This window comes from Heterodontus francisci, chromosome 9 (genome assembly GCF_036365525.1).
Source record: "Heterodontus francisci isolate sHetFra1 chromosome 9, sHetFra1.hap1, whole genome shotgun sequence".
In the NCBI taxonomy this organism is placed as follows: domain Eukaryota; kingdom Metazoa; phylum Chordata; class Chondrichthyes; order Heterodontiformes; family Heterodontidae; genus Heterodontus; species Heterodontus francisci.
The window spans coordinates 16,345,040-16,368,882 of record NC_090379.1 but is presented as its reverse complement, the minus strand read 5'-3'; the positions used below and the strand labels follow the sequence as shown (position 1 = coordinate 16,368,882).

Sequence of the window (23,843 nt, the reverse complement as noted above, 5' to 3'; positions counted from 1 at the left end):
CTAAATTGACAAACTCTACAGTTTTGCTCAGTTAAACTCTAGCAATAGCTCTAGGCGTATTTGACTGCACATTATCCTTGGCTGTTACTGACCTATAGTTTCTGTGGTCTTGGGTAAGTAAGAGAGAGAGTATGCATTCTATCTTGGGCAGATGAAAAGCCTACCTGTGTGAGTTACTCAGCGATTTGTTTTTTCAAAGCCTAATGCTAGGCACTGATAAGCTGATCAAAAGAAATAGTGATTTACTAAGATGGAAAATATTAGTACAGATGTGTCTTCACGGTGACATGCTGTAGTTATCTGCCTGCGCTTGACTAGAGATAAGAAGATCCTCCCAGAAATTAGAAGTACAAAAGCAGAGTTAAAATTTGACGTGGAGAATGAAATCAACGTTTTTCAGCTTTGAAGTGATATTGGGAAAGGCCAGCTAATTAACCAGGCAAGTCAGTTAAACAAACAAGATAGCAGTGGGGTTAAACATATGTAGTTGTTTCCTTGTTCAGTTGCTAACATACTGGGCTAGTAGAAATGAATCAGCTCCAGTGATTCCAACCAATGGCATGCTGGTTTCCCCAATAGCTTGGTTTTTAGACATATCGTTTTTCATTCGTTTTATGGGATATGAGCATCACTGGCAAGGCCAGCGTTTATTGCCCATTCCTAATTGCCCTTGAGAAGGTGGTGGTGAGCCACCTTCTTGAACCGCTGCAGTCCATCTGGTGCAGTTACATCTTAGGTTTCTTAGGTTCTTACACCATCTGGTGCTGTTAGGGAGGGAGTTCCAGGATTTTGACCCAGTGTCAGTGATGGAACAGCGATATAGTTCCAAGTCAGGATGGTGTGTGACTTGGAGGGGAACATGCAGGCGGTGGTGTTCCCATGTGTGGGTTTGGAAGGTGCTGTCGAAGGAGCCTTGACGAGTTGCTGCAGTGCATCCTCTAGATGCTACACACTGCTGCCACTCTGTGTCGCTGGGAGCAAATGTTTAAGGTGATGGATGGGGTTCCAGTCAAGCAGGCTGCATTGTCCTGGGTAATGTCAAGCTTATAGGGTGTTGCTTGAGCTGCACTCATCCAGGAGAGTACTCCATCACACTCCTGAACTTGTGCTTTGTAGATGGTAGACAAGTTTTGCAGAGTCTGGAGGTGTAAAAGTAGACTGTATATCATGAGGCCACTATTCCCGGCCAGAATGGAGATAATTTGGTAATTGCCCTATCAACTGTGCCTGGAAATCACACTGCTCACAGTACTAAAACATTACTAAAAGACCAAAACAAAACCCTGGAAAACAAGGCATGCTAATAAGTGAAACACCCAGCAATTCCCAAGGCAAAATAAAATGTAAGCTATGTGCTTTGGAACACAGGGACTATTGCTTCGAAGATTACTGCATTGTGGTAGAATTTTCTGCTTAACACAAAGTTCTTCTTTCTATTGTCTTTGTCTAACCAGGTGTCCTATACATTGCTGGGTTGGCCCAAGGCATGTACAGCAATCTGCCAAAACTTGTCGCCTCCCGTGATGGGTTTCAGGGTTGCTTGGCATCTGTAGACCTCAATGGAAGGCTGCCGGACCTGATTCATGATGCATTACATCGGAGTGGGCAAATTGAGCGTGGATGTGAAGGTACACCCTTTAGCAACTCTAGTTCAGGCTCTCTCATCAACTCGAACAGTAGCTCAAACCCACACCTATACATCCTTCCATCTGAGAAACTTTCCATTTTGTTAACCGTCATCATGTCTTCCATTGTAATCATTTGTTCACCACTGGACCTGGCTGTTTGATCAGTTCAAACGCAATAGAACCAATGCCAAATCTGTAAATCTAATCAACTTTTCTTGTATGTAACAACAGGTGTGATAGTGCTCCTTTATTTTTGGACTTGCACATGTACGTTGTAAATGAGTAAATATATTATTTATCAAAAAAGCAAACCCTGCCTTTCCTGATGTTATTTCTTCAAGAAATATTTATTTTACTCCCGTCACTCAAGGTATGGTGCATTTGCATGATCGTGGCACATTGTAAGCTTAATTGGAATCCAACTACAAGAAATAAAATGCTTTAAAAGTACATATATGGGCTTCTGCAATTGGATAGTGGGTTAAAAAAAACTGGGTAGAGCAGGGGAGTGGGGCTAATTGGATAGCCGTTTCAAAGAGCCTGGCAAAGGCATGATGGCTGAATGACCTCCTCCTATGCTGTGTGATATGATTCCATATCACTTAACCATATGGGCTAGAAGTCCTTAAGTTTAACTTCCAATCTTTGTCAAGTTAGTTCACTTTGGCCACAACAGCAGTTGGAGTGTGTACCCCCTGGGGCCAGATCAGGGGAGGAGGTGGCAGGGAAGGGGAATGGGGTAGCGGCTAGGGACAGAGATGGGAATGCTTCCCCTGATCATCATCCAGTGATTCTGGCTCAGGAGGTGCACGTGTACATTCCAAGTGAGGACTAGTCTCGCTACGATGAAATCTAGGGTTCAAGTAGCCGGCTGACACTCATTATCTCAGCTGGCATGAAAAAATGGCCAAGTGGGTGAGATGATGGCTGCTGGCATCTGGCAACGTAAGAGTCATGGCCTTGGGAACGAGGGAGGGATAGGAGATGGCTGGGAATAAAAATGTACAAAAATTTCTGCGGAACCATCTCTAGAATCATGCAGAGGCAAATTGCTCCGTTTTTTAAAGTTCCTGGTTGAATTGCTTTTGTTTTAAATCAAATCAATTTATTTAATTTTAATTTCTTCATTTCCTTCCTCCCTTCCCTTCTTACCATCCCCACAAAAGGTTTGAGCGAGACAAGATACATTTGGCATCGTTGGTTTGAAGTAGAAGTTACTTTACTTCTTCATAAAAGCAATTTCCTTGTACATCCCTGATTCCAATATTAGATAACAAGAAGAGATAAATATAGTCATTTTTATTATTTTCTTTATTGCATTGTGCAAATGCCATCTGATCTCATCTGTGCAAGACATAGGGAAAATAAAAAGAGAGAGAATAATTTATCAGTTATGTCAGGGAGAAAAAGCCAGCATATTTTCATAATGACATTGCAGTCTATTTTTGTACATGGCCACAGCCTTTCCTAAGATGTCTTAATTCACATGAGATGAGACCTTACATAATTTATTAACATTTTATTATAAGGCAGCAGTATTAAATATCACTAACATTTTTCTACAGCTTATTCAAAGCTGCTCATTAACTGTACAATTCGATTTTGATATGAGATGATCAATATTCTGCCTCTGAATTATGGAGTTTCACATAATATTTTAATATTTGATGCAATTATTTGAAATTTGCATTAGTTGTAACTCTTTTTTTTGTTTTCTATATTTTGTGTTTGACTTTGAATGAAATGCATAATGACTCGTAAATAAATTTGTACTGTGTGTCAACTACAACCTCGTCATTAGATCAGACACATCAGCCAGCAATTGCATCTAAGTGAAAGCGGAATAGGTTCTCGACCGGACAAAGGCATCTGAAAGTCAAGTGTATGTAATCCATGTAGTACCAAAAGATTGTATTTCAGAATCAAGTATCTGTAACTTTTATTCCATCAAATGGTTTTAATAAAATGTGGGGCTGTGACTGACTGAATGCCCTGCATCAGCATCTAGATTCAGACTGTAAGTTTCATTTGAGGAGACTCTGATGTGACACTCGGGTACAAAACAAAGTGTCGACTGTTCTCTCCTTTCACTGATGGCAATACAGCATTTGCCATTATCAGCCATCCAAGGGTCTAGGTTGAGGGGATGGGGGTATTGTTGGTTACTCTGGCTCTGCCTCCCTCTTATCTGTGGCCTTGTCCATGCCCAGGTGGTCCTGGAGATGGAACACACTGTGTCCCCGGTACAGTTGAGGCTTTCGTTGACCAGTGGGCATGGCAGAGACTGCAGTGCAATGTGCAGATGAGTGATAATATTATTTAGTTTGATAAGTTTCCTTTGTTCTTTATGGTTTAGTTCTTTATTGGTTGTTCCCCTCTAAAGAAGGGGCACTTTTTTTTGTTCAATGACACTAGGGCAACCCAGTGTCTCCTTGTATGTTCGTTGGAAAAGGTATACTCGTAGTAAAACATTTATAGAAAGCTGCAAAGGAACGTAGAGTACAGTACAGGCTAGAATTATGTTCACATTGCAATGGTGGACTCTGCCTTACTTCGTATAGCATTCCCAGGTATTTATCCCATGCTAATCAAATGACTGGGTAAAAAGATCGATTGATGCAAATGTGATTTAATTTTTCCCCTTTTGCTTAATCTGTTGCTCGTCTGATCTGACATTTTAAGGAAATTTTTTGTTGTAATTTTTCCCACCTTTAATGTCACCACTTTGTGCCCTCCTTCAACCTGGCGAAGATGTGAATGAGTTGATGTCCAATGTAAATGTACAAATCGCTTGCCATATGATGAGTTATGTACCATGACAGTTGTCCTTTTAAAGGGGATGAAGAAGCTATGCTTGTTGTTAACAACAGTGGTATGGAGGTGCAATTTCATTCATTGTAAAATAGGATTGGAGAATAATGAAAACTAAGTTGGAAACATGCTTTCAAAGTTAGTTTCTCTTTGATGAGTATGTTTTTCTTAAAGATATGCTGACCATGAAAATTTTTGTAATGGAAGAGTATGCATTTGAATTGAATTGTTTTAATTTTAGCAGGAAAGCTTTGAGCCTTGTTCCATGGAGATGGGTTTGCTTTTCATTATGTGTTAATAGAGAACAAGTTTTGATCAGTATGGAAATAGATCTAGTTCACTGACTAGCTATATAATATCACAACCTCCCGCTGTATCGACAACAAACTTGACATCGTATGGCAATTTTCCAGTTTCTTTGTGGTAAGGGCAAGACCATTTTAGCTGGCATTCTGCCTATTACACAACACTCAGGCTCAATGTTGAGCGCATGGCCTGAAGGATCAGGCAACAGATATGGAAGATGGCGCAACTTGAGGAAGCTGCCAAGGTAGGCAGCATTCAGAAGCTGCTGAGTCCACAGAACATAAAGTTTATGGGCACTGGTAGCATGCTAGCTGTCATGCTGAAAATCTGTGCACCAGAGCTAACTGCTCTTCTAGCCAAGCTGTTCCACTACAGTCATGACACTGGCATCCACCCAACAATGTGGAAGATTACTCAAGTACGTCCTACCACAAAACAAAGGATAAATCTAAGCTGGATAATCAGCCTCCTCCCAATCATTAGTAAAGTGATGGACAGAGTCACCAATTGTGTCGTCAGGTAATACCTATTCAGCAGTTACCTGCTCACCCATGCTCAGTTTGGGTTCTGCCAGAGTTAGCCTGCAGTGCATGGACTCACATCTGAAACAAGGGAAGACGCAAGTTGTTGTTATTGTTGGCCAATCATCGCAGCACCAGAACGTAGTTGCAAAAATTCCTCAGGAAAGCATCCTTGTTCCAAAAATCACCATCTGCTTCATTGGTGACTTTCCTTCCATCATAAGGTCAGGAATTTGCTGAAGACTTCACAGTGCTCAACTCCATTCACAACTCCTCTGGTATTGATGCATGCTGTGCAGGTTCACAGCAGGAGCAAATCACGTCCAAAATTGGTTGACAAGAAGCAGGTCATGTTCCCACCACAGAGGTGCTGTGCAATGGCCATCTTAAAGACCATCTCGAAGGGTAAGCTCAAACATTGCCCTCTGACATTCAATGGTGCCAAAATGATCACATCTCCTACCATCAGCACCGCAGTGGTCACTATTGATAAGAAGCTTGACTGGACCAGCTACAAGAACAGCGCAAATGCTGGGTACTTTGCAATGACTTACTGACTCCTCAAAGCCTTTCCACCATCTGCAAGGCTCAAATCAGGAGTGTCATAGAACACGCTCTCATCTAACCCTTGCAAACACCTGAACATCAATGAACATTCTGGAGGATTCAGCTTGAGGAGGTAACACTGGGTGGGTCACAGAACATAAGTGAGGAACAGTAACTGATGATGGGGGAAGGACCACTTCTGGTCACTGTTGCTTTGAGAAATACAGCACTGTTTTTACATTGGGCTGTGGTTTCTAGTCATCAGCAAAGGAGATGAAGTAAGCCGGCTGTTTTGACTTATGTTACTTGTTATATCTGAGAGCAGCATATTAACTAATAGTGCACATGATCTCCATGCTAGTCAATAAGGAAGACAATACAAAGAAGTTGAGTGCACTGGTAGCTTTACTGCCACTGACCATGCTGCCTCTCTAGTGCAGTTTGGGCTGTCGATGCCCTTGTCACAGAACCAGTTCCCTGTCTTCAATGCCAGATAGATGTGCCAGGGCAGCAGATAATGCTTGGTGGTTTTAATAGTAGGTCCTGGCAAGGCTTCAGTGCCTGCAGACCTTCCTGCCAAGTCTTCTTGCATTTAGTACCACTTAAATCATGAAATACATAGAATTATGTAGAATTTATAGCACAGAAACAGCTCATTCAGTCCAACAGGTCTTTGCCAGTGTTTATGCTCCAGACAAACCTCCTCCCACCTTACTTCATATAACCCTGTCAACATATCCTTCTATTCCTTTCTCCCTCATGTACTCATCTAGCTTCCCTTGATATTATAATTGGTATGCTTTCAATAGAACTCCCCCAGCATGAAGGTAACTTCATGTGACTTGCCAAATAGCAAGGGGACATAGTCTTAAAATTAGAGTTAGGCTGTTCAGGGGTGAAATCAGGAAGAAATTTTTCACACAAAGGGTAGTGGGAATTTGGAACACTCTTCCCCAAATGCTGTTGAGACTGGGGGGGTCAGTGGCTACAGAATGAAGGAGGGTGGATAGAGTTAAGATGTAGATTAGACATGATCTCATTGAATGGCAGAACAGGCTCGAGAGGCTGAATAGCCTCCTTCTGTTCCTACATTCCTTGACACTGTATTTGGTTGTAACATAAAATAATATGTTAAGTTGTACAGACTGGTTGGCAAAATCATTGCTTTAGTTCAGCATTTAATCATTTTCCTTATGTTAATATGAATGAATCAGTGTCCCAATAGTAAAGCCTAACATGAGCAAATATAGTGTGCAATTATTTTCTAATACAACATTTGTAACAGTGCAAATAGTGCGCTTCCCAATTGATGTTGGCAAACAAAGTTGGATTATGCTTTACTGTCAACTCTTTTCCATAGAATAGGAGCAAATGATGGTTTATTCTGTTCTAAAACCCTTCTGTTGCCTACAACCAGTCATGCTTGGCATACTTCTTCAAACTGAAGTAAGCTTATTGAATTATGCTGTGGTTATTGGCAAGATAATGGAGCATATTATCAATGGGGCCTTATGAGAATATTTGGCTTTTGTGAAAATCATGGATTAGTTAAGCGATCAGTATGCATTTTACAAATTATGCATGGGACACTTAGAGGAAGCAAGAGGACATATAGATGTCAATATGAGAGGCACTTAATTGCACATGGCATCAAGTTAATGTCATTTGGTATTTACGGCCAGTTATATGTCAGTGATTTACCTGGTACGTGTTATCATAAAAGTTTCAACAGCCATGACACATAACATCAAGATTGGTATTTTTCAAGAAAGTATCCTTGGTCTATACCCTTCTTAATGTATATTTAAGTGACATCTGAAGTGGTTCATTACTGCAGCCTGGCAGTCTGTTTGGATGATAGTGTCCTGAACGCTGCTGTAACATCTCGCTCAGGAGACTTGAGGCAGGATCTAAAAGCCATCTAACAGTGGGATAAGTGGTGGAAGGCTGTGTCTGAAACCACAAATTGATAGTTGAAAACAAGCCAGTTGATTTGAGGGTTGAACCTTTTATCACATTCAGCTGTGAAATTGTACATCAAAAGTGATGAGCTGGAACAGCTGAGTTTTACTGTAGATGAACAGAGGTGTCTCTCTGAGCCATGTTTCCAAAAGAACTAACCAACACTTGTTAGAACTTGTCTAGAAGGATATGTAATGCTTATGTATACATCTGTTATCCATAGTGAGTTGCAGTATGACCTTTAACTTGATGAGGTGTTTCTACACATCTATCATTGTTTGATGGAATTGCAAAGTATGTTCTGCAAGCAATCAACAACAAACAAATTGCATTTATATAGCACCATTCACATGGTAAAATGTCCCAAGGCTCTTCACAGGAGTGATTATCAAACAAAATTTGATAGCAAGCCACCGATTAAGACAGATGACTAAAGGCTTGGTCAAAGAGATAGCTTTTAAGGAGCGTCCTAAAGGAAGAGGCAGAGGGATTTCGGGATGGAACTCCAGATCCTAGAGCCCAGGCAGCTGAAGACACGACCACCAATGGTGGTGTGATGCATATCGGGGACGCGCAAGAGGCCAGAATTGGAGTAGCGCTGAGATCTCAAGAGGGTTGTTCATCACTGCAAGTACAGCTTGGTGCTGCAATTGGGATCAGTCAATGGGGAATAGATGCATGCAAATCTGCTCAGGGGCTTTTCTACCTGATTCAAATCAGTTCCACATTCTAGTTCGGCCAAGCATTACATCCTGGATGGCCATCAGTGCCAGTAGTGTGAGTGCAGAGCTTGCCGTCAAATAGCTAAAGATGCATTCACGATACCTCATGCAGAAGACCAAGGGTGTCACCTGACCAGCCACCATTCATCATCTTCAATCTGTGACAGTTTAGAATTCCCTTTCATAGTCTACTGAGTTCCATATTTGAGAGCTATTTTCAGAGTTTAAAGACTAGTAATAGTTACTTGTTGGACAATCACTTTCACGTGTGCTTATTTTATGCTAGCATCTGCCACAGTATTTTAACACACATGCTTATTATTTGTCTTTAATCATTATTTGTTTTTTCTGTGATTTGTGGCTTAAATAAACAAAAGCATTTTTGTATTTGTCGCTAAATTCCATTTCTTGAAATCTTACCAGAGGCTATTGATCTTCAAATGGAAATAGAATACTTTTAAAATTTTGGCGTAGACAAGAAGCTGGCTATCGTAGTGTAGGGGAGATGTGCAACAGGCCAAGAGAGTGAAAAAAAGACTGAAGATGGAGGAACAAGCGGTGAGTTGTTCTGTGGAAAAGTGCCTTACTTGGCCTAGGAATCTGATTATTTATCAATTAAGGCTTCGCAGGGAAAGATTTTCTCTTGTCACTGTGTGGGCAAGATTCCCTCGGTTCACTTATAATATGTTTGATTTCACTTCATCAAAGGCCCAGAGAAAATATCTCCAGCCACAATGCTAGTAACATCATATACACAGCATAACTTGCCACACTTGCTATTTCTATTAAAATTACAAGCTTACTTGTTCGTGATTTCATGAGAAACAGCAACCAGAAGAAACTATCACGATCATGTACCATGGGCTGAATTTTTCGCCAATTCAAAGAGTGGGATGGTGGCGGGGGAGAAAAACAGCCCGCCCACCCCAGGCCAATCAAGGCCTTTAAGTGGCCACTTTAAGTGCCTTCGCCCGCCTCCACGCGGATTTTATGTGTGACAAGCAGGTGTCCTGGACACGAGAGAAGCCGCCTGACAAAAGCAGGTGGCTCTCAAACGTCCTGGGGGGCCCTCATGATTGACACCCTGTGCCCGCTACCCCAACCACCACCAACACCCAACATGGTCCCCTTCCCCCCACCCACCCCAACCGACTACCCTTGCCTCGCTGGGGCCCGACCGATTGCCCCTGGCGAGGCAATCAATGCTTATCTGCATTCCGGGTTCCCCGACATCATCCTTTTGAAGCTGGGCTGTAGTCCCAGCAGTGGCCACTGCTCCCGGTGGCGCTGTTGGGACTAAGAGCTGCCGGCCCGCTGATTGGCTGACAACTCTATTAGGCCGGACTTCCTACCTCAAGTGGGTGGAAGTTCGGCTTCACACCATTGAAGCCCGGCAACCTGCAAAATACAGGTCGGATCTCCAGGTGAGGTGGAAGCGGGTTTGCCACCGACTCCTACCTTTTCAGTCGGTGGCCGACTCCCATCTGCCTGTGCTAAAAGCCCGGCCCATGTCACTACATTCCCCTATTCTGTGCAAGATACAAGGAGATTTGGTACCTTGCTATTTTATCAGGACATTTTTAATACAGTATATTTTAATTTACAACTTAATTCTGTTTTTTTCTAAGCACAAGCACAAGTCTGGAATGGAAATAAGTTCTGGTGCACCTTGTTTAATACAGAATTTGTAACAAGAGCTTAGTTTGACAGGTTGTATTTGTATACCAATTTATAAGACTTGAAACAAGCCTACTTCTACATGAGAGTAAATTAATAATAGCCACTTGTTAAGATCTAAATGAAACAAATTATATATATATATGAAGCCTACAAAAAATTCTATTTTGGGTTAATGGTTTACAGAGTTTAATTATTATTACCTATAACCCAAACCGATATCTATAGGGTATCCTTTTTTCTTGTAAACTTCCTGATCCTTCCTTCATTTTTCATTTCACTTTTACTCATCAATTTTTGTAATCATTAAGCTGAGGCACTTTAGTGCTTCGGAATGGAGCGTTTTCCATTTCAGACAACTTAGTGCTCTCAGGCCAACTACATTTCTGGCTTAGTGCAAAACGAAACACCTTATACTCTCCCCTAACAAAGTACATCTTGGAATTCAGATTGGTCCAGAAATCCTATGGTTGTCACTGAAAATGTGAGTTTTGTAAAAAGATCATATGTGAGCTCACTCGATGACTTAATGGTTCTCTTGTTATAGCAGTGCTGGTTGTCATCAATGGTTCTTTTTGGAAAGAACATGTATGCGGGTATTGTGTGAGCACAGGATTGAGACCTTGTGTAGTTTGAATAACCTGTTGAATAACACGCCTGTCCAGACTGCCACATGAAGAATGGCCGTTGGAGGATTGCTGACACCTCTGGAATTGTATCATGATAATCAGTGCCTCAGATAAGGTGGGGATGGTTAGCTGTAGGACTAAGTAGAGCTTCTTTTGTGGCTGCAAGTTTAATTTCTGTGTGGGGTTCACGTGGAATACCAACTAGATGCAATGTTGTACTGCTTGCAAAGGGTCCCCCTTCCAACCGTACATAAACCTATGAAACAAGCAGTTAAAATTATTGTGTAGTGGTAAATGCATCTCTTTTTCCACAGTGACAGGACTCGGGCCTTAATTATAATCGCTAGCACAGTTACTTAACAGCTCTATTTCTATGCTAATTAAGGAACTGAACAAAGACATTACACACGATTATTCAATTTCTTTTATGCTCCTTCAGAAATGGATTTCTTTCATTTAACTTGATTCAAAATCGCTCTTCAGAAGAAAATAAGGCTCTTCATTTGTTATCCTGCACCTATCAGGACGATGATTTACAATTCAACTGCAGAATTTCGTATTGATGTGAAAGATACAAAAAACACGTGAAAGCATGGAGGGAAGGGAAGTCATGTGGCCCAATAAGTCCATTCCTTTGCAGACCGTCGCGATCTTGATTTCTATTCCTCTTATTTGAACCCACCAAGGGAAAGTTCTGCATGTCTCTCTGACACCCTCCTACCCAAAGTTAATCAAGTAAAACTCCACACAGGTATCCATCCTCACCCAAAGGAATATAGGAACAGGAGTAGGCCATTCAGCCCCTCAGGCCTCTTGCACCATTCATGGCTGATCTGTATCTTAACTCCGTCATGCAGGATAACAAATGAAGAGCCCGATTTTCTTTAAGAGAAATCTTGAATCAAATTAAATTAAAGAAGAAATCCATTTTTGAAAGAGAGTGGTCTTGGAGGGGTAACGCAGAATGGGAGAGAGTGAATCAGCCTCCTGTTGTACACTCTGCCTGAAATTCTTTTCCAAAGCTTGATCCTGTCTTTGTTCAATGTACACAGATGCATTTTACTGGGTGTTTACAGAAATCCAGCATGATTAATTTTCATCCCCTTCTGGTGCCAGTACACACTTACTGAATTAAATTTGTTGTGCCAATGTGTTTTGTTGAATGATAATTTTCTTTAATCCACTGACTTGGAGATCTGAATTTATATATATTTTTTAAAGCCATTTTTAAAAGACAAGCTGCCAGCAAAGTCGTCCTTTCAGCTTAAGATGATCACCTAATTTGCAATACTATATCCTACACTGCAATACATGAAGAGAATGACGAAATGTCTGCTAATGTCCCAGCAAGAACCAAGACCCAGGAAGTGTAAAGGAACTACTGTTCTCTCAGCAAGCAGAGAAATACTGCTAACTGCTATGTTTGACTGAATGACTGTCATGTGACAAACCTCTCCCCATCTGTGGTTTTTAAGCTGGTGTTTATCTCTGCAGCAACGGAGAAGCTTTTGGACTCTGAGATGAGTAGACCCTAAGTGGAGTTCCCTCTCTCTGTCTCTCTCTCTCTCCATTCCAGTTTGAAAGCTTTCAAATCCCGCTTGTTGACTAACCACCTTTGCATACTGCGGCTACAATCAGAAACCCCATTGGAGGAACTCATCCACATCGCTGTCTCCAAGAGACCCACCAAACCAGTCATCTACCTCTTCAAACTAAAAGCCTCAGGACCACTGAATTCAGCTAAAAGCCAGCCAAATCACCAAACTCCACAGACTGTATACACTTTTGTTTTATGGAGTCTAACTCAACCAATCTACCTTTCCCCAGTCTGTAACCTATTTGTGTGTGTGTAAACTTTTAATGTGTGTGAGAGTGAAAGTTGGTGTGTTTATTATTTTATTATTTCAGTTTAGGTACAATAGAGTTAACCTCTTTCTTTGTTAACTCAAGAAAACCTATCCAATTGGTTCTTGTTATGATCATAGCAAGTAAGTAATCAAACACCTACTGAATTGGCCAGTACATTCACTTTAAGAAAGCATTAAACCTGTTGTGGTCAAACAAGGAGAGGGAAAAGAGGGAAGCCCTTCGACCCCTCCTCACTTGACCGTAGCAGAAATTTGGGGGCTTACGTCTGGGATCAAACCCAAAGACAAATGGAAAATTGGAAGTGGAAAACCAAATTGATCCCTTGCAATTCAATAGAGATTTTCTTGTGGTTTTCAGTGCTAGAGTACTAAAATGTCCACATTCGAGGCCAGTACCTTCCTAGATCAAAGAGAAGTAACTTGGACCAGGTTAAAAGCCTATCTGTTGAAGAGTTGAGGAATGTAGCTGGGCTGTTAGAGATTACTATCCATCCAAAAGCTAGGAAGCCTGAAATCCTATAACTTGTGGCCAGCCATTTTAAAATTGGCAATGAAGAACTGGAGACAGACATAGGATCTGAAACAGACAAAGTAACATTAGCTACGGTACAACTAGAACAAAGGAGACTAGATTGGAATTCCAGAAGGAGAAAGAGAAGAGAGTTCCAATAAATGGAGAAAGAAAGAGCTTTCCAAAAGGAGGAGGAGGAAAGGGAGTGAAGGCAGCTAAAACTAACTAGGGGAATCCCTAATACAACCAGTGAAGGCACCATTAGTGAGGGAGTTACCCCTAGCTCAGGACGGGGTACTGAGCTCTTAAAGTAGTCCCAGTAGATACCAAAGTTCAATGAGGGGGATGTGGAAACATTTTTCATCTGTTTTGCAAAGCTTGCAAAACAGTTAAAGTGGCCAGTAGACAGCTGGACACTGTTACTGCAAAGCAAACTAACAGGAAAAGTCCAAGAAGTTTATTCACTATTGCCTATTGAGAGTTCATCAGATTATGAGCCTGTAACAAGTTCCACAACTTGCCTTAATGAGATTTGAACTCACTACTTCTGAGGTACTCACCCAGTACCACACCCACTATACTATTGTACCAAGTGGCACCCATGTTATATAACATTTCACTGTCTGCTGCTTTAATGTAGGCATTAACCCATTTGTTTACAATGCGGTAACTCTCCTAAAATGGTGTTAAAAGGAACGTCATGCAAAAGTGTTAACTGCTCATTTGCTAATATTGCTCACAGTAACTTCAAGGCAATAGCCTTCCATGTCACTGATAAATGTTCATTTCATATTCTACAATGCTGCCCAGCTAAAATCTTTAGTGAGTATTATCACAGTGGACAGACCTTTAACCTCTGTTGTAGGCTATTACAGTCTTGAGGGATGACTTTAAATGGGTTAAGTACCAGCACACGATGAAGCAGGAGGAAAGCCAGCCCTTCTCCGTGCCATCATCCCACAAGTTATACGAAAAGTAATGAGATGACTTTCATTCATTTACACCCACGGCATTTTGATGTTAGATGTGTGAACATGGAAATCAGACATGAGGGCAAATACAGTTGTTTGGTTAGAGGGTTGAATGTAGTTTTCCTGTTGCTATGTGTCTGAGTCAATCCTTTTGGACCTGTTACATGGACTAAGCTTCTTGCCAGTGGCTTAATGAGTCCACTAAGAGGCAGTAATTCCCTGGCTGCATTGTCAGAATGCTTTACATTTGGTTAAGCTGTTGCCATTTAATGCCACCCGATGAAGACACTAGTCCACCTGCAGCAAGTGATGATGAAATGATTTTAAAAAAGACTCTTTTATGTTAATGTAACAGTGCTTGAACCATTCAAAGTGCAGCCCAAGGGTGTTCATGAATATATATCTATAAATTCATTAATATTTAATGGTAGTTCCAAATTGGAAAATGTTGGTGGCCTACTTATAAAAAAAAATAAAACCAACTTTGGATTGCTTTTACCAGTCAATGTTGTAAAGGCATTATTTTATTACTGCTGGGATTTAAAAAAATTTTTTTTTTGTTTGTTGGAATATTTTGTCTGCAGTTTGTTTAGTAGTTGCAGCCTCTCGCATATGGAAAGCTTTGTACTGACAGAAAACCATTAACTGCTGTGTCAGTGGCTCAACTGCTAATTTCATAGCCAGTGTGAATGGTGCCACCGGGAAGATGCTGATCCCAGGCTTGCTCCCTGCTCTGTGCCAGGTTAGCTAATCTTGGTAGCTGTGACAGCAAGGGTGCTATAATTAGCCTCAGTGTCCTTATTCTGAGGAAGGGAAAAATTCCTCAGAGCAAGCCAAGCATCCATGAAGCAAGGAAGGATTTAACATCTTCAGGAAGGGAAGGAAGAGAATTAGCCGGGAAGGGGCAAAACATTGTATCAGTTGGTTTACGCGGCAAGTTGTTATGATCTGGAATGCACTGTCTGAAAGGGGAGTGAAAGCAGGATCGATAATAACTTTCAAAAAGTAATTGGATAAAGACTTGAGGGGAAATTTGCAGGGCTATGGGAAAAGAGCAAGGGAATGGGACAAATTGGACAGTTCTCTCAGAGAGCTGGCACAGGAGCAATGGGTCTAATGGCCTCCTTCTGCGCTGTATCATTTTATAATCACATCCAGCCAATAAAATAGTTCTATAGTGCAAGGAGTCTTTTTTGAAAGTCAAATGATTGAGAAATTAGGCACATCTTATGGAAAACGTGAAGGGAAGGAGGTCGGGGAGCGGGGGGGGTGCAAGAGTATTGAATGGTGAAGACTGACCAGATTTCTGGTTTCTCAGAAAAATCAGCTTTTTTACTGTAATCAATATTCTTTATCCTCCATGCTTATTGATTCTGTCCCAGGCGCACTATCTGATAGGTAGCGCAGCGATGGTTTTCCCATCAATAGCTGCTCTGAATTATCATTTCTCACAAAGCTGCTTAGTTTTGTCAAGTGTTGTATGTTGTTAAATTACAGTTTGTAGGCATACTATAACCACATGGGTTCTTAAGTGACACCCCTTGTGTTTTATTCCAACACTGTATTGGTGTACAATATCCCTCAAAAAGATAGTTTTAAGACTGCAATATTTAAAGAAAAACATGTTTTGTGAGTGAAACATGTTTTTCACGTCATGTTCGGTTGCAGTGTGGTTTAAACATTTTGTTTTTCTTTTGTTCCTGCTCCAATAAAAATGCAGCTTGTGTTAGCTTTGGTAGACACTCAGTTGAGCAAGTGATTTGTGATCACTGAGACCAGCTTGGGAAAGTAGCATTTTCACAGTTGCTGGGATTTGTAAAGCAAAATTGGTGCACTGGTGACAAATGCCTCAATACACGGTAAGTGTACAGAATCAAGTAAGGCAGGTCACATTAAAATCACTTGCCCTAACTATAAATGCCCCAGCCTTGTATGTGCTTGCTGATGACATTAGCATATTAATGCTTCATGTGTTTCTTTTATTTGAATTCAGATTGTTTGCTTATATGAACACTGCTGCCCCCCCATTTAACTAACCTCTGTTATTGTTTGCTTCTTTGTTCTTTGGCTAACAAGTTGAGTTGACCAAGGCAGATCTACAAGGTAGAAAGTTATGTTTCTTTCCAGACTTGACTGAAAGTTGCTCTGTGTAATGTCTTGTGCTACTTGCCCAAACTGCACATTTCTTCAAAATGGCTCAGATTTTTGTTTTAAACATTCACTTCTTCCAATGCAATCTTGAAGACGTTTATCAAATTTGACTCAACAACACTGAGAGATGTTGTATGTTCAAGAATTTTGCCCACTGAACTGACGATTCCAATTCTGCTGTCACTCTTGCCTATGCACACCTTGCACAGTTTTAGGGGACTCAAGTAGTGATGCAGGTTCTTTTCCAGCTCTGTAACATGGCTGTTAATCTTGGTCATATGTGACTCACTATTTGTGCAAAGGTGAGAATAGCTATATCCATTGTTAAATAACCAAATATATGTATCTATCTATAGATCCAAGTCACACAAAACTGGCACTGTTGGTTTTCTTCTCCATTACTTGCAATGGTTGCAAAGCAGCCTACATCATATGTTAGTATGTACCTGGCAGCAGTTTTGACAATAAATCTGGAAGTAATTACTTCTGGACTTGTTCAAAATCTGGTGCATGCAAAAAAACGAACAATTACTGTGGCTGAAATCACGCACTGTAATATTAGTCGTGAACATGGTAATACAAAAGTCCGAGTGTATCAGGCCTGTGTCCTCAGTACCTTGCTCTACGGCAGCGAGACCTGGACAACGTATGCCAGCCAAGAGCGACGTCTCAATTCATTCCATCTTCGCTGCCTTCGGAGAATACTTGGCATCAGGTGGCAGGACTATATCTCCAACACAGAAGTCCTTGAAGCGGCCAACACCCCCAGCTTATACACACTACTGAGTCAGCGGCGCTTGAGATGGCTTGGCCATGTGAGCCGCATGGAAGATGGCAGGATCCCCAAAGACACATTGTACAGCGAGCTCGCCACTGGTATCAGACCCACCGGCCGTCCATGTCTCCGTTATAAAGACGTCTGCAAACGCGACATGAAATCGTGTGACATTGATCACAAGTCGTGGGAGTCAGTTGCCAGCATTCGCCAGAGCTGGCGGGCAGCCATAAAGACAGGGCTAAATTGTGGCGAGTCGAAGAGACTTAGTAGTTGGCAGGAAAAAAGACAGAGGCGCAAGGGGAGAGCCAACTGTGCAACAGCCCCAACAAACAAATTTCTCTGCAGCACCTGTGGAAGAGCCTGTCACTCCAGAATTGGCCTTTATAGCCACTCCAGGCGCTGCTTCACAAACCACTGACCACCTCCAGGCGCGTATCCATTGTCTCTCGAGATAAGGAGGCCCAAAAGAAAAAAGAACATGGTAATACATTTGCTCTTATTCCTTTTCCTGCTGTTTTTGCGACTGTTAATTCTATTTATTTTAAGCAGGTTTGGACTTACATTTAAATGGCAGACAAAAGAACTTCATTCAAATGCGATGATATATCTTCATATCAAACAGAATTATTTCAACTGCTGTGGTCTGCAGCAAGCAAAATCTGAACATTTCCACAATACAGTCCCACAGATTATTTTGCACAATGTAAGCATAGTCCTTTTCCCCCTTCCATCTTCATCTGAAGACACAGGCTGTTGCTGGACTATGGTCTATGGATGCCAAAGAATATTTGGAACCTCACCAAGTGAGGCCATTCTTCCTAGTTTTTGTATGGGATGTGAGTGCCACTAGCAAGGACAGCATTAATTGTCCAGCCTTAATTGCCCTTGAGAAAGTGATGGTGACCCGCCTTGTGAGCGCCTGGAGTCCGTGTGGTGAAGGTATTCCCACAGTGTTGTTAGGCGGTGAGTTCCAGGAATTTGATCCAGCAACAATGAAGGAACAGTGATATACTTCCAAGTGCATTCCAAATCTTAACCAAACCTCTGTGTGAAATGCTCTCCAGAGGAAACAATTTCTTCTTACCTGTTCTATCAAATCTCCGCATAATTTTGAATACCTCTATTAGATCTCCCCTTAACCTTCTCTGCTGTAAAAAGCACAATCACAGCTTCTCCAATCTGTCCTCATAACTGAAGTCCCTCATCCCTGGTATCATCCTGGTAAAGATCCTCTGTATCTTCTCCAGGAATTTGATATCCTTCCCAAAGTGTGGTGCCTGGAACTGTAAACAATACTCCAGTTGAGGCCTAACTCGTGATTTGTAAAGTTTTAGCATGACTTCCTTGCCTTTGTATTCAATGCTCTTAGTTACAAAGCCAAGTATCCCATACACTTTCTTTACCACCTTACCAGCCTGCCCTGCCAACTTCAAAGATTTGTGAGTGTGCACCCCCAGCTCCCTTTGTTCTTTCACCACTTGTTGATGTACCACCCGCTGTATTATTAGTGGTGGGATGTGAGGTAAATTGAGTGCCCTTTGTGCCTTGGAATACCATCTCAGGTGAATGGCTGAGGTAGCTGTTCTTGGGGTGGAGGCAGCAGGGGATAGGGACACTGCAGTTGACCTCCGCAGCTTTATGGGAATGAGGGAAATCAGGGCGGATCCCTGCTGCTGACAAACATCCAGTGACTGTTGCAGTTTCAAATGTGGGAATGTCAGGTGAAGACGGAATCAGAATTAACTCTTGTGGCTCTGCTGCCAGGCAACCATCTCTCAGCACCATGGATGGCGCGTGTGAATGGTTCCTGCCAGTAGAACTGGATACTGGAAGGTCCAGAGCCAGAAATTGAAAGTAGTTTCAAACGATCTCACATGTACGGACAAACTTTTTTTCTATGTTTGTTCCTGGGATGTGAGTGTTGCTGGCAAGGCCAGCATTTATTGCCCCTCCCTAACTGCCCTCGAAGCACCTTGTTGAACCACTGTTGTCCATATGTTGCAGCAGAACCTTCTTGGTAGCGTAGAATCATAGAATGGTTAAATCACAGAAGGAGGCCATGCAGTCCATCGAGTCTCTACCAGCTCTCTGCAAGGACAACTTAGCTAGTCCCACTCTCCCGTGCTTACTCTGTAACTCTTCAATTTTTTTTTCTCTTCAGCTGCTCATTCAATTCCCTTTTAAAGGCCGTGATTGAATCTGCCTCCATCGCACTCTCAGGCAGTGCATTCCAGATCCTAACCACTCGCTGTGTAAAAAATCTTTCCCGCATGTCACCTTTGATTCTTTTGCTGATCACTTTAAATCAGTGTCCTCTGGTTCTTCACCCCTTTGCCAATGGGAACAGTTTCTCCCTGTCTACTCTGTCAAGACCCTCATGATTTTGAACACGTATCAATTCTCCTCTCAACCTTCCCTTTATGGAGAACAACCCCAGCTTCTCTGATCCATCCACATAACTGAAGTCCCTCATCGCTGGAACCATCCTCATAAATCTTTTATGCATCCTCTCCGATGCCTTCATATCCTTCCTAAAGTGCGGTGCCCAAAATTGGACAAAATACTCCAGTTGAGGCCGCACCAGTGTTTTGTAAAGGTTCATCATAACTTTGTTGCTTTTGTACTATACGGAGGAATTTTGTTCTGGCGGTGAGGGTCTTGACATCTGGAAAAAGCAATGCCACGATCCCCGTATCGCATCTTCTCTGGAAGGCCCGCCAAATTTACTGCCAATTAGGCACTTAAGTTGACAACAGCAGGCCTTTCACAGGATCTAGGACCCCGTCACTGGAAATCCCGCCCTTGGAGAACTGTCAGCCAATCAGAGGCCAGCAGCTGCAGTGCCATCACGGATGCGGTGGCTGCTGCTGAAGGTGGAGGTACCAGAGGCTGAGGAGCATCGCAGGAGCCAGGCCTCAGGTAGGTTAGGGCGAGCGGGTTCTCACAGAGTGGGGGTTAGGGGAGTGGGCAGGGAGGTCAGCAGCAAGGGCAAGGGGATGGCCCTCCAGGCTAATTGTAGCCACCATGGGAAGAGGCCCTTAATTGGGATTAATTGCCCTGTTAAGGGCCTCAATTGGCAGTGGGGTTGGAAGGCCATTGACACGTCTTCCCACATCGGACTAAATTTTGGCGCAACAGGATGGTGGCGGGAGGACAGTGTCAACTCCACCCCACATTCCCTCACCACTGCCACCACCACCACCCACCAACCCCCGCATCCCTGGGGGTGGGGGGGTTGGGAAAATCCAGGGTTCAAGTCCCTTTCCAGAGACTTGAGCACATAATTCAGGCTGACAGAGTGCAGTATTGAGGGAATGCTGCACTGTCTGAGGCACCGTCTTTCAGATGAGATGCTAAAACCGAGGCTCCTTCCGCCACCATCCCACCTGATTTTATGATCCCCCCCCCCACCGCCTCCAAACCTGCCGCGGGGAGGAGAGCATAAAATTCCCTCCGAAGCCTCTACATAAAGCCCAGAACCCCGTCTACCTTTTAAACCAACTTTCTCAGCTTGGCCTGCTAACTTCATCGATTTCAACATAAATCAGAAAATGTCCAACATTTGCAGTAGAGAAGTTTGTGTCTAAAGTTGTTCTTTGCCACTTAATAGCAGGTACACTGTGAAGTGGGAATTCAGGCAACAGATTTAGAGGGGACGCGCAGCTGTGATCTGCTTACCTCACCCAAGTTTAAATATTGATGGTTCAGGCAGGAATAGCAGGAGCAGAGCTTCAAAGGCTCGGTGACTCACTGGTGAGGAAAATAGGGCGAGCGTCACTGAGAGATTCGTGAGTCTCTGCTGCAGCAATGCTCACCCAGCAGCAGACCAAGAATAATAAAGTGCCTTGAGGTTCCCTTTAAATGCTGTTCAAACCCATTTCAGTGGATAGCACACAGCAGCATATTGATCCTTTAGATTCAGCAGGCCAGGTGACAGACAGGTCTGTGCCCGCGGCAGTTTCTTTTGACTAAAGTCTTCTGATATGCCTTTTATACTCCACCATCTCCTTGAGAATGCTGTCCAGTCAGGGCTGTAGCTTAAACAAGGCAGCATACGTGCTGCTGAGGAACAGGCCATCAGCTCACAAGCTAATTCTCTTCCCTGACTGCAGAGGCAAGGTGGTGGAGCTCGGCCATTATTATGAGCTCCCACCCACCAGTAAATGGGAATTTCAAATGAGGGGTTTACACTCACCGTCCCTGACATTGCAAAAGGTCCGGAGAAATTTAAGAAAGTAAAGGAAAGAGCCTGTATTTCTACAACACCTTTCATGACCTCTGGAGGTTCCAAAGCCCTTTACAGTCAATGAAGTATATTTTTGATAAAAGCAAAATACTGCAGATGCTGGAAATCTGAAATCAACCCAAAAAGTGCTGGAAATAGTCAGCAGGTCTGGCAGCATCCGTGGAGAAGTATATTTTTGAAGTGTAGTCGTTATTGGAATGTAGGAAACGCAGCAGCCAATTTGTACACAATAAGGTCCCATAAACAAATAAATGACTAGATAATCTGTTTTGGTGATGATCGTTGAGAGATAAACATTGGCCAGGGCACCGGGAACAACTCCCCTGCTGTTCTACAAAATAGTGACGTGGAATCTTTCACATCCACCTGTGAGGGCAGGCGGGGCCTCGGTTTTAGCATCTCATCTGAAAGACGGTGCCTCAGACAGTGCAGCATTCCCTCAATACTGCACTCTGTCAGCCTGAATTATGTGCTCAAGTCTCTGGAAAGGGACTTGAACCCTGGATTTTCCCAACCCCCCCCCCCCCCCCCCACCCCCAGGGATGCGGGGGTTGGTGGGTGGTGGTGGTGGCAGTGGTGAGGGAATGTGGGGTGGAGTTGACACTGTCCTCCGCTGTTATGCCACTTTACCAGCGGCGGGAGATGCAGGACGCCCCCCCCTGCCCCCCCCACGCACACACACAGACCAATTGAACTTCTGCTGGCATTTTACCAGGGGTGGGTGGGCTTTCCGCCGTGTGGGGAGACCACATGGTAAATCCCGGCAGCCTCCCTGCAGGCTTGGGGTGGGGAGGATCCTCCTCTTCGGGCATTCTGTGGTCCACGGAGGTGGCCCCTCCTTGGCAAACTCCCTACCCTCACCAAGCACCCCATGCCCACCCACTCGCCATGGCCTGCCTGACTGGCCCCGACTCCCCCAAAGCCCACTTACCGACTTGGGAGGGCGGTCTGCTTCATGGTGTCCTCTCTTCTCGGCGCGGACACAGCAGTGACCAACGCTTCTGGTGGCGCTGCTGGTCATCCGATTGGCCGGCAGCTCCTGGGGGCGGGCAGCCATCCTTTAAAGGGACAGCAGCCCTGACAGCAACTAATTAGTTGCCTAAGAGGCAAAGTTTGGCCGGGAGTCCCCCAAACGGCCGAGGTGCAATTGCCCTGGCTTCCGGCCCATTGTTGGGACCCCCACTGCAATGACAGCCTGTCCACTCAGGACTGTAACATAAATAAGGCAGTATATATTGCATCTGAGGGACATGCCATCAACTCACAAGCTAGCAGCATCTGTGTGTAGCCAAAAGATTAAGCGTGCCTGACCAGATTTAAGTTGTGTGATGGTGTGTGCAGGTGCAGTTGTGTCAGTGGGGAAGCAGGCAAGCCGAAGGCACTCTGTGGTGCTAAGAGGTCACGTTCCAAACACAGGTAGTCCCGATTTACTGCAGCCTGTACTTGAGCATCAGACGCAGTGCTGTCTGAGCTTGCACTTTACTGACCTGTAATGAACTGATGTATGATATAATAGTTCTTCAAAATTGTGGCCAACGAGTTGCTTTCAACAGGAACTGAATTTGAGACTCTGTGTTCCTGTTTTCTATCTGTATGCAAGATGCAGGTTAATTGAGGTTAGCTGGGCTGGTTTGATCTGAGCAAACACTGTTATGATATCAACTGTGTTCCAGAATAGGATAAATTTTATAATGATTGAAAAGATGTCAGATTGGGTGTCAAGCAATTCTGTGAAGAGGAGATAATGGGCTGGATTTTAAGAGCCAGCCGCCGATTTTGGCCGCGAGCTCAAAAAATGGTGACCCGCGTGCCAAAGAGCCACTGCAATCTCAAGTGCGGCAACTCATTTGACTAGCCGGAGGGGGCAGGCTGTCTTTTCCCCAGCATTGGTGTCAGCTGCCTGTACACAGGTGCTGGCGCTATTTTTAAAGGGCAGCAAGCCCTGTCGCCCAATTTAAATTTTTAAAGTCCGACCCACCCACCACCCCCTCCCCCCCCCCAAACTTAAATAAATAAATTTCTAACGCCCCTTTCCCATCCCCCAATAATAATTACAATAACTATTTGCCCTTCCACCCCCCCCCCCCCAAACACTAACTTTTACATCTGACCTTCCACCCCCAAACTGCACAAAGTTTTAAGGTTCAACGCTCCCCACCATCCCCTACACTCATTGTGCATATTTGACCCCATTCCCCTGTCCCCCGCACTGACAAGTTTACCTTCTCCCCCCTCCCCGCCAGTATGGCGCGCGTTTCCCCGGACGGGGATCTGAAGGCGCAGGAGTACCGGCAGGCCCTCAAGATCGCAGATAAGTCTATTTAAATTTAATAATTGTGTTTATTTGAATATTTAAGTTGTGGTCCTGTCGCCCAGTGGCGGGGGGCAGGGGGCCCACCATGCCTCGCCTCCGCTGGGAGGATCAGGCTGGGCCCTCATGGCATCGAGGTCCATGGCGGGTCTCATCCTTAGCCACCTTCAGCCACCCCCCCCCCCCCCCCCCCCCACCACCACGG

The 23,843-nt window shown here is 43.6% G+C and overlaps 1 protein-coding gene across 1 annotated transcript in view; it reads left to right on the top strand.

Moving 5' to 3' along the window:
• Window positions 1-23,843, top strand: part of LOC137373311 (neurexin-3-like) — an 883,651-nt gene that overhangs the window by 847,650 nt on the left and 12,158 nt on the right. Inside the window, exon 13 of the mRNA XM_068038134.1 lies at window positions 1,455-1,628. Within this exon, the coding sequence (XP_067894235.1) occupies window positions 1,455-1,628 (174 nt within the window). The remainder of the gene's footprint in view (window positions 1-1,454; window positions 1,629-23,843) is intronic.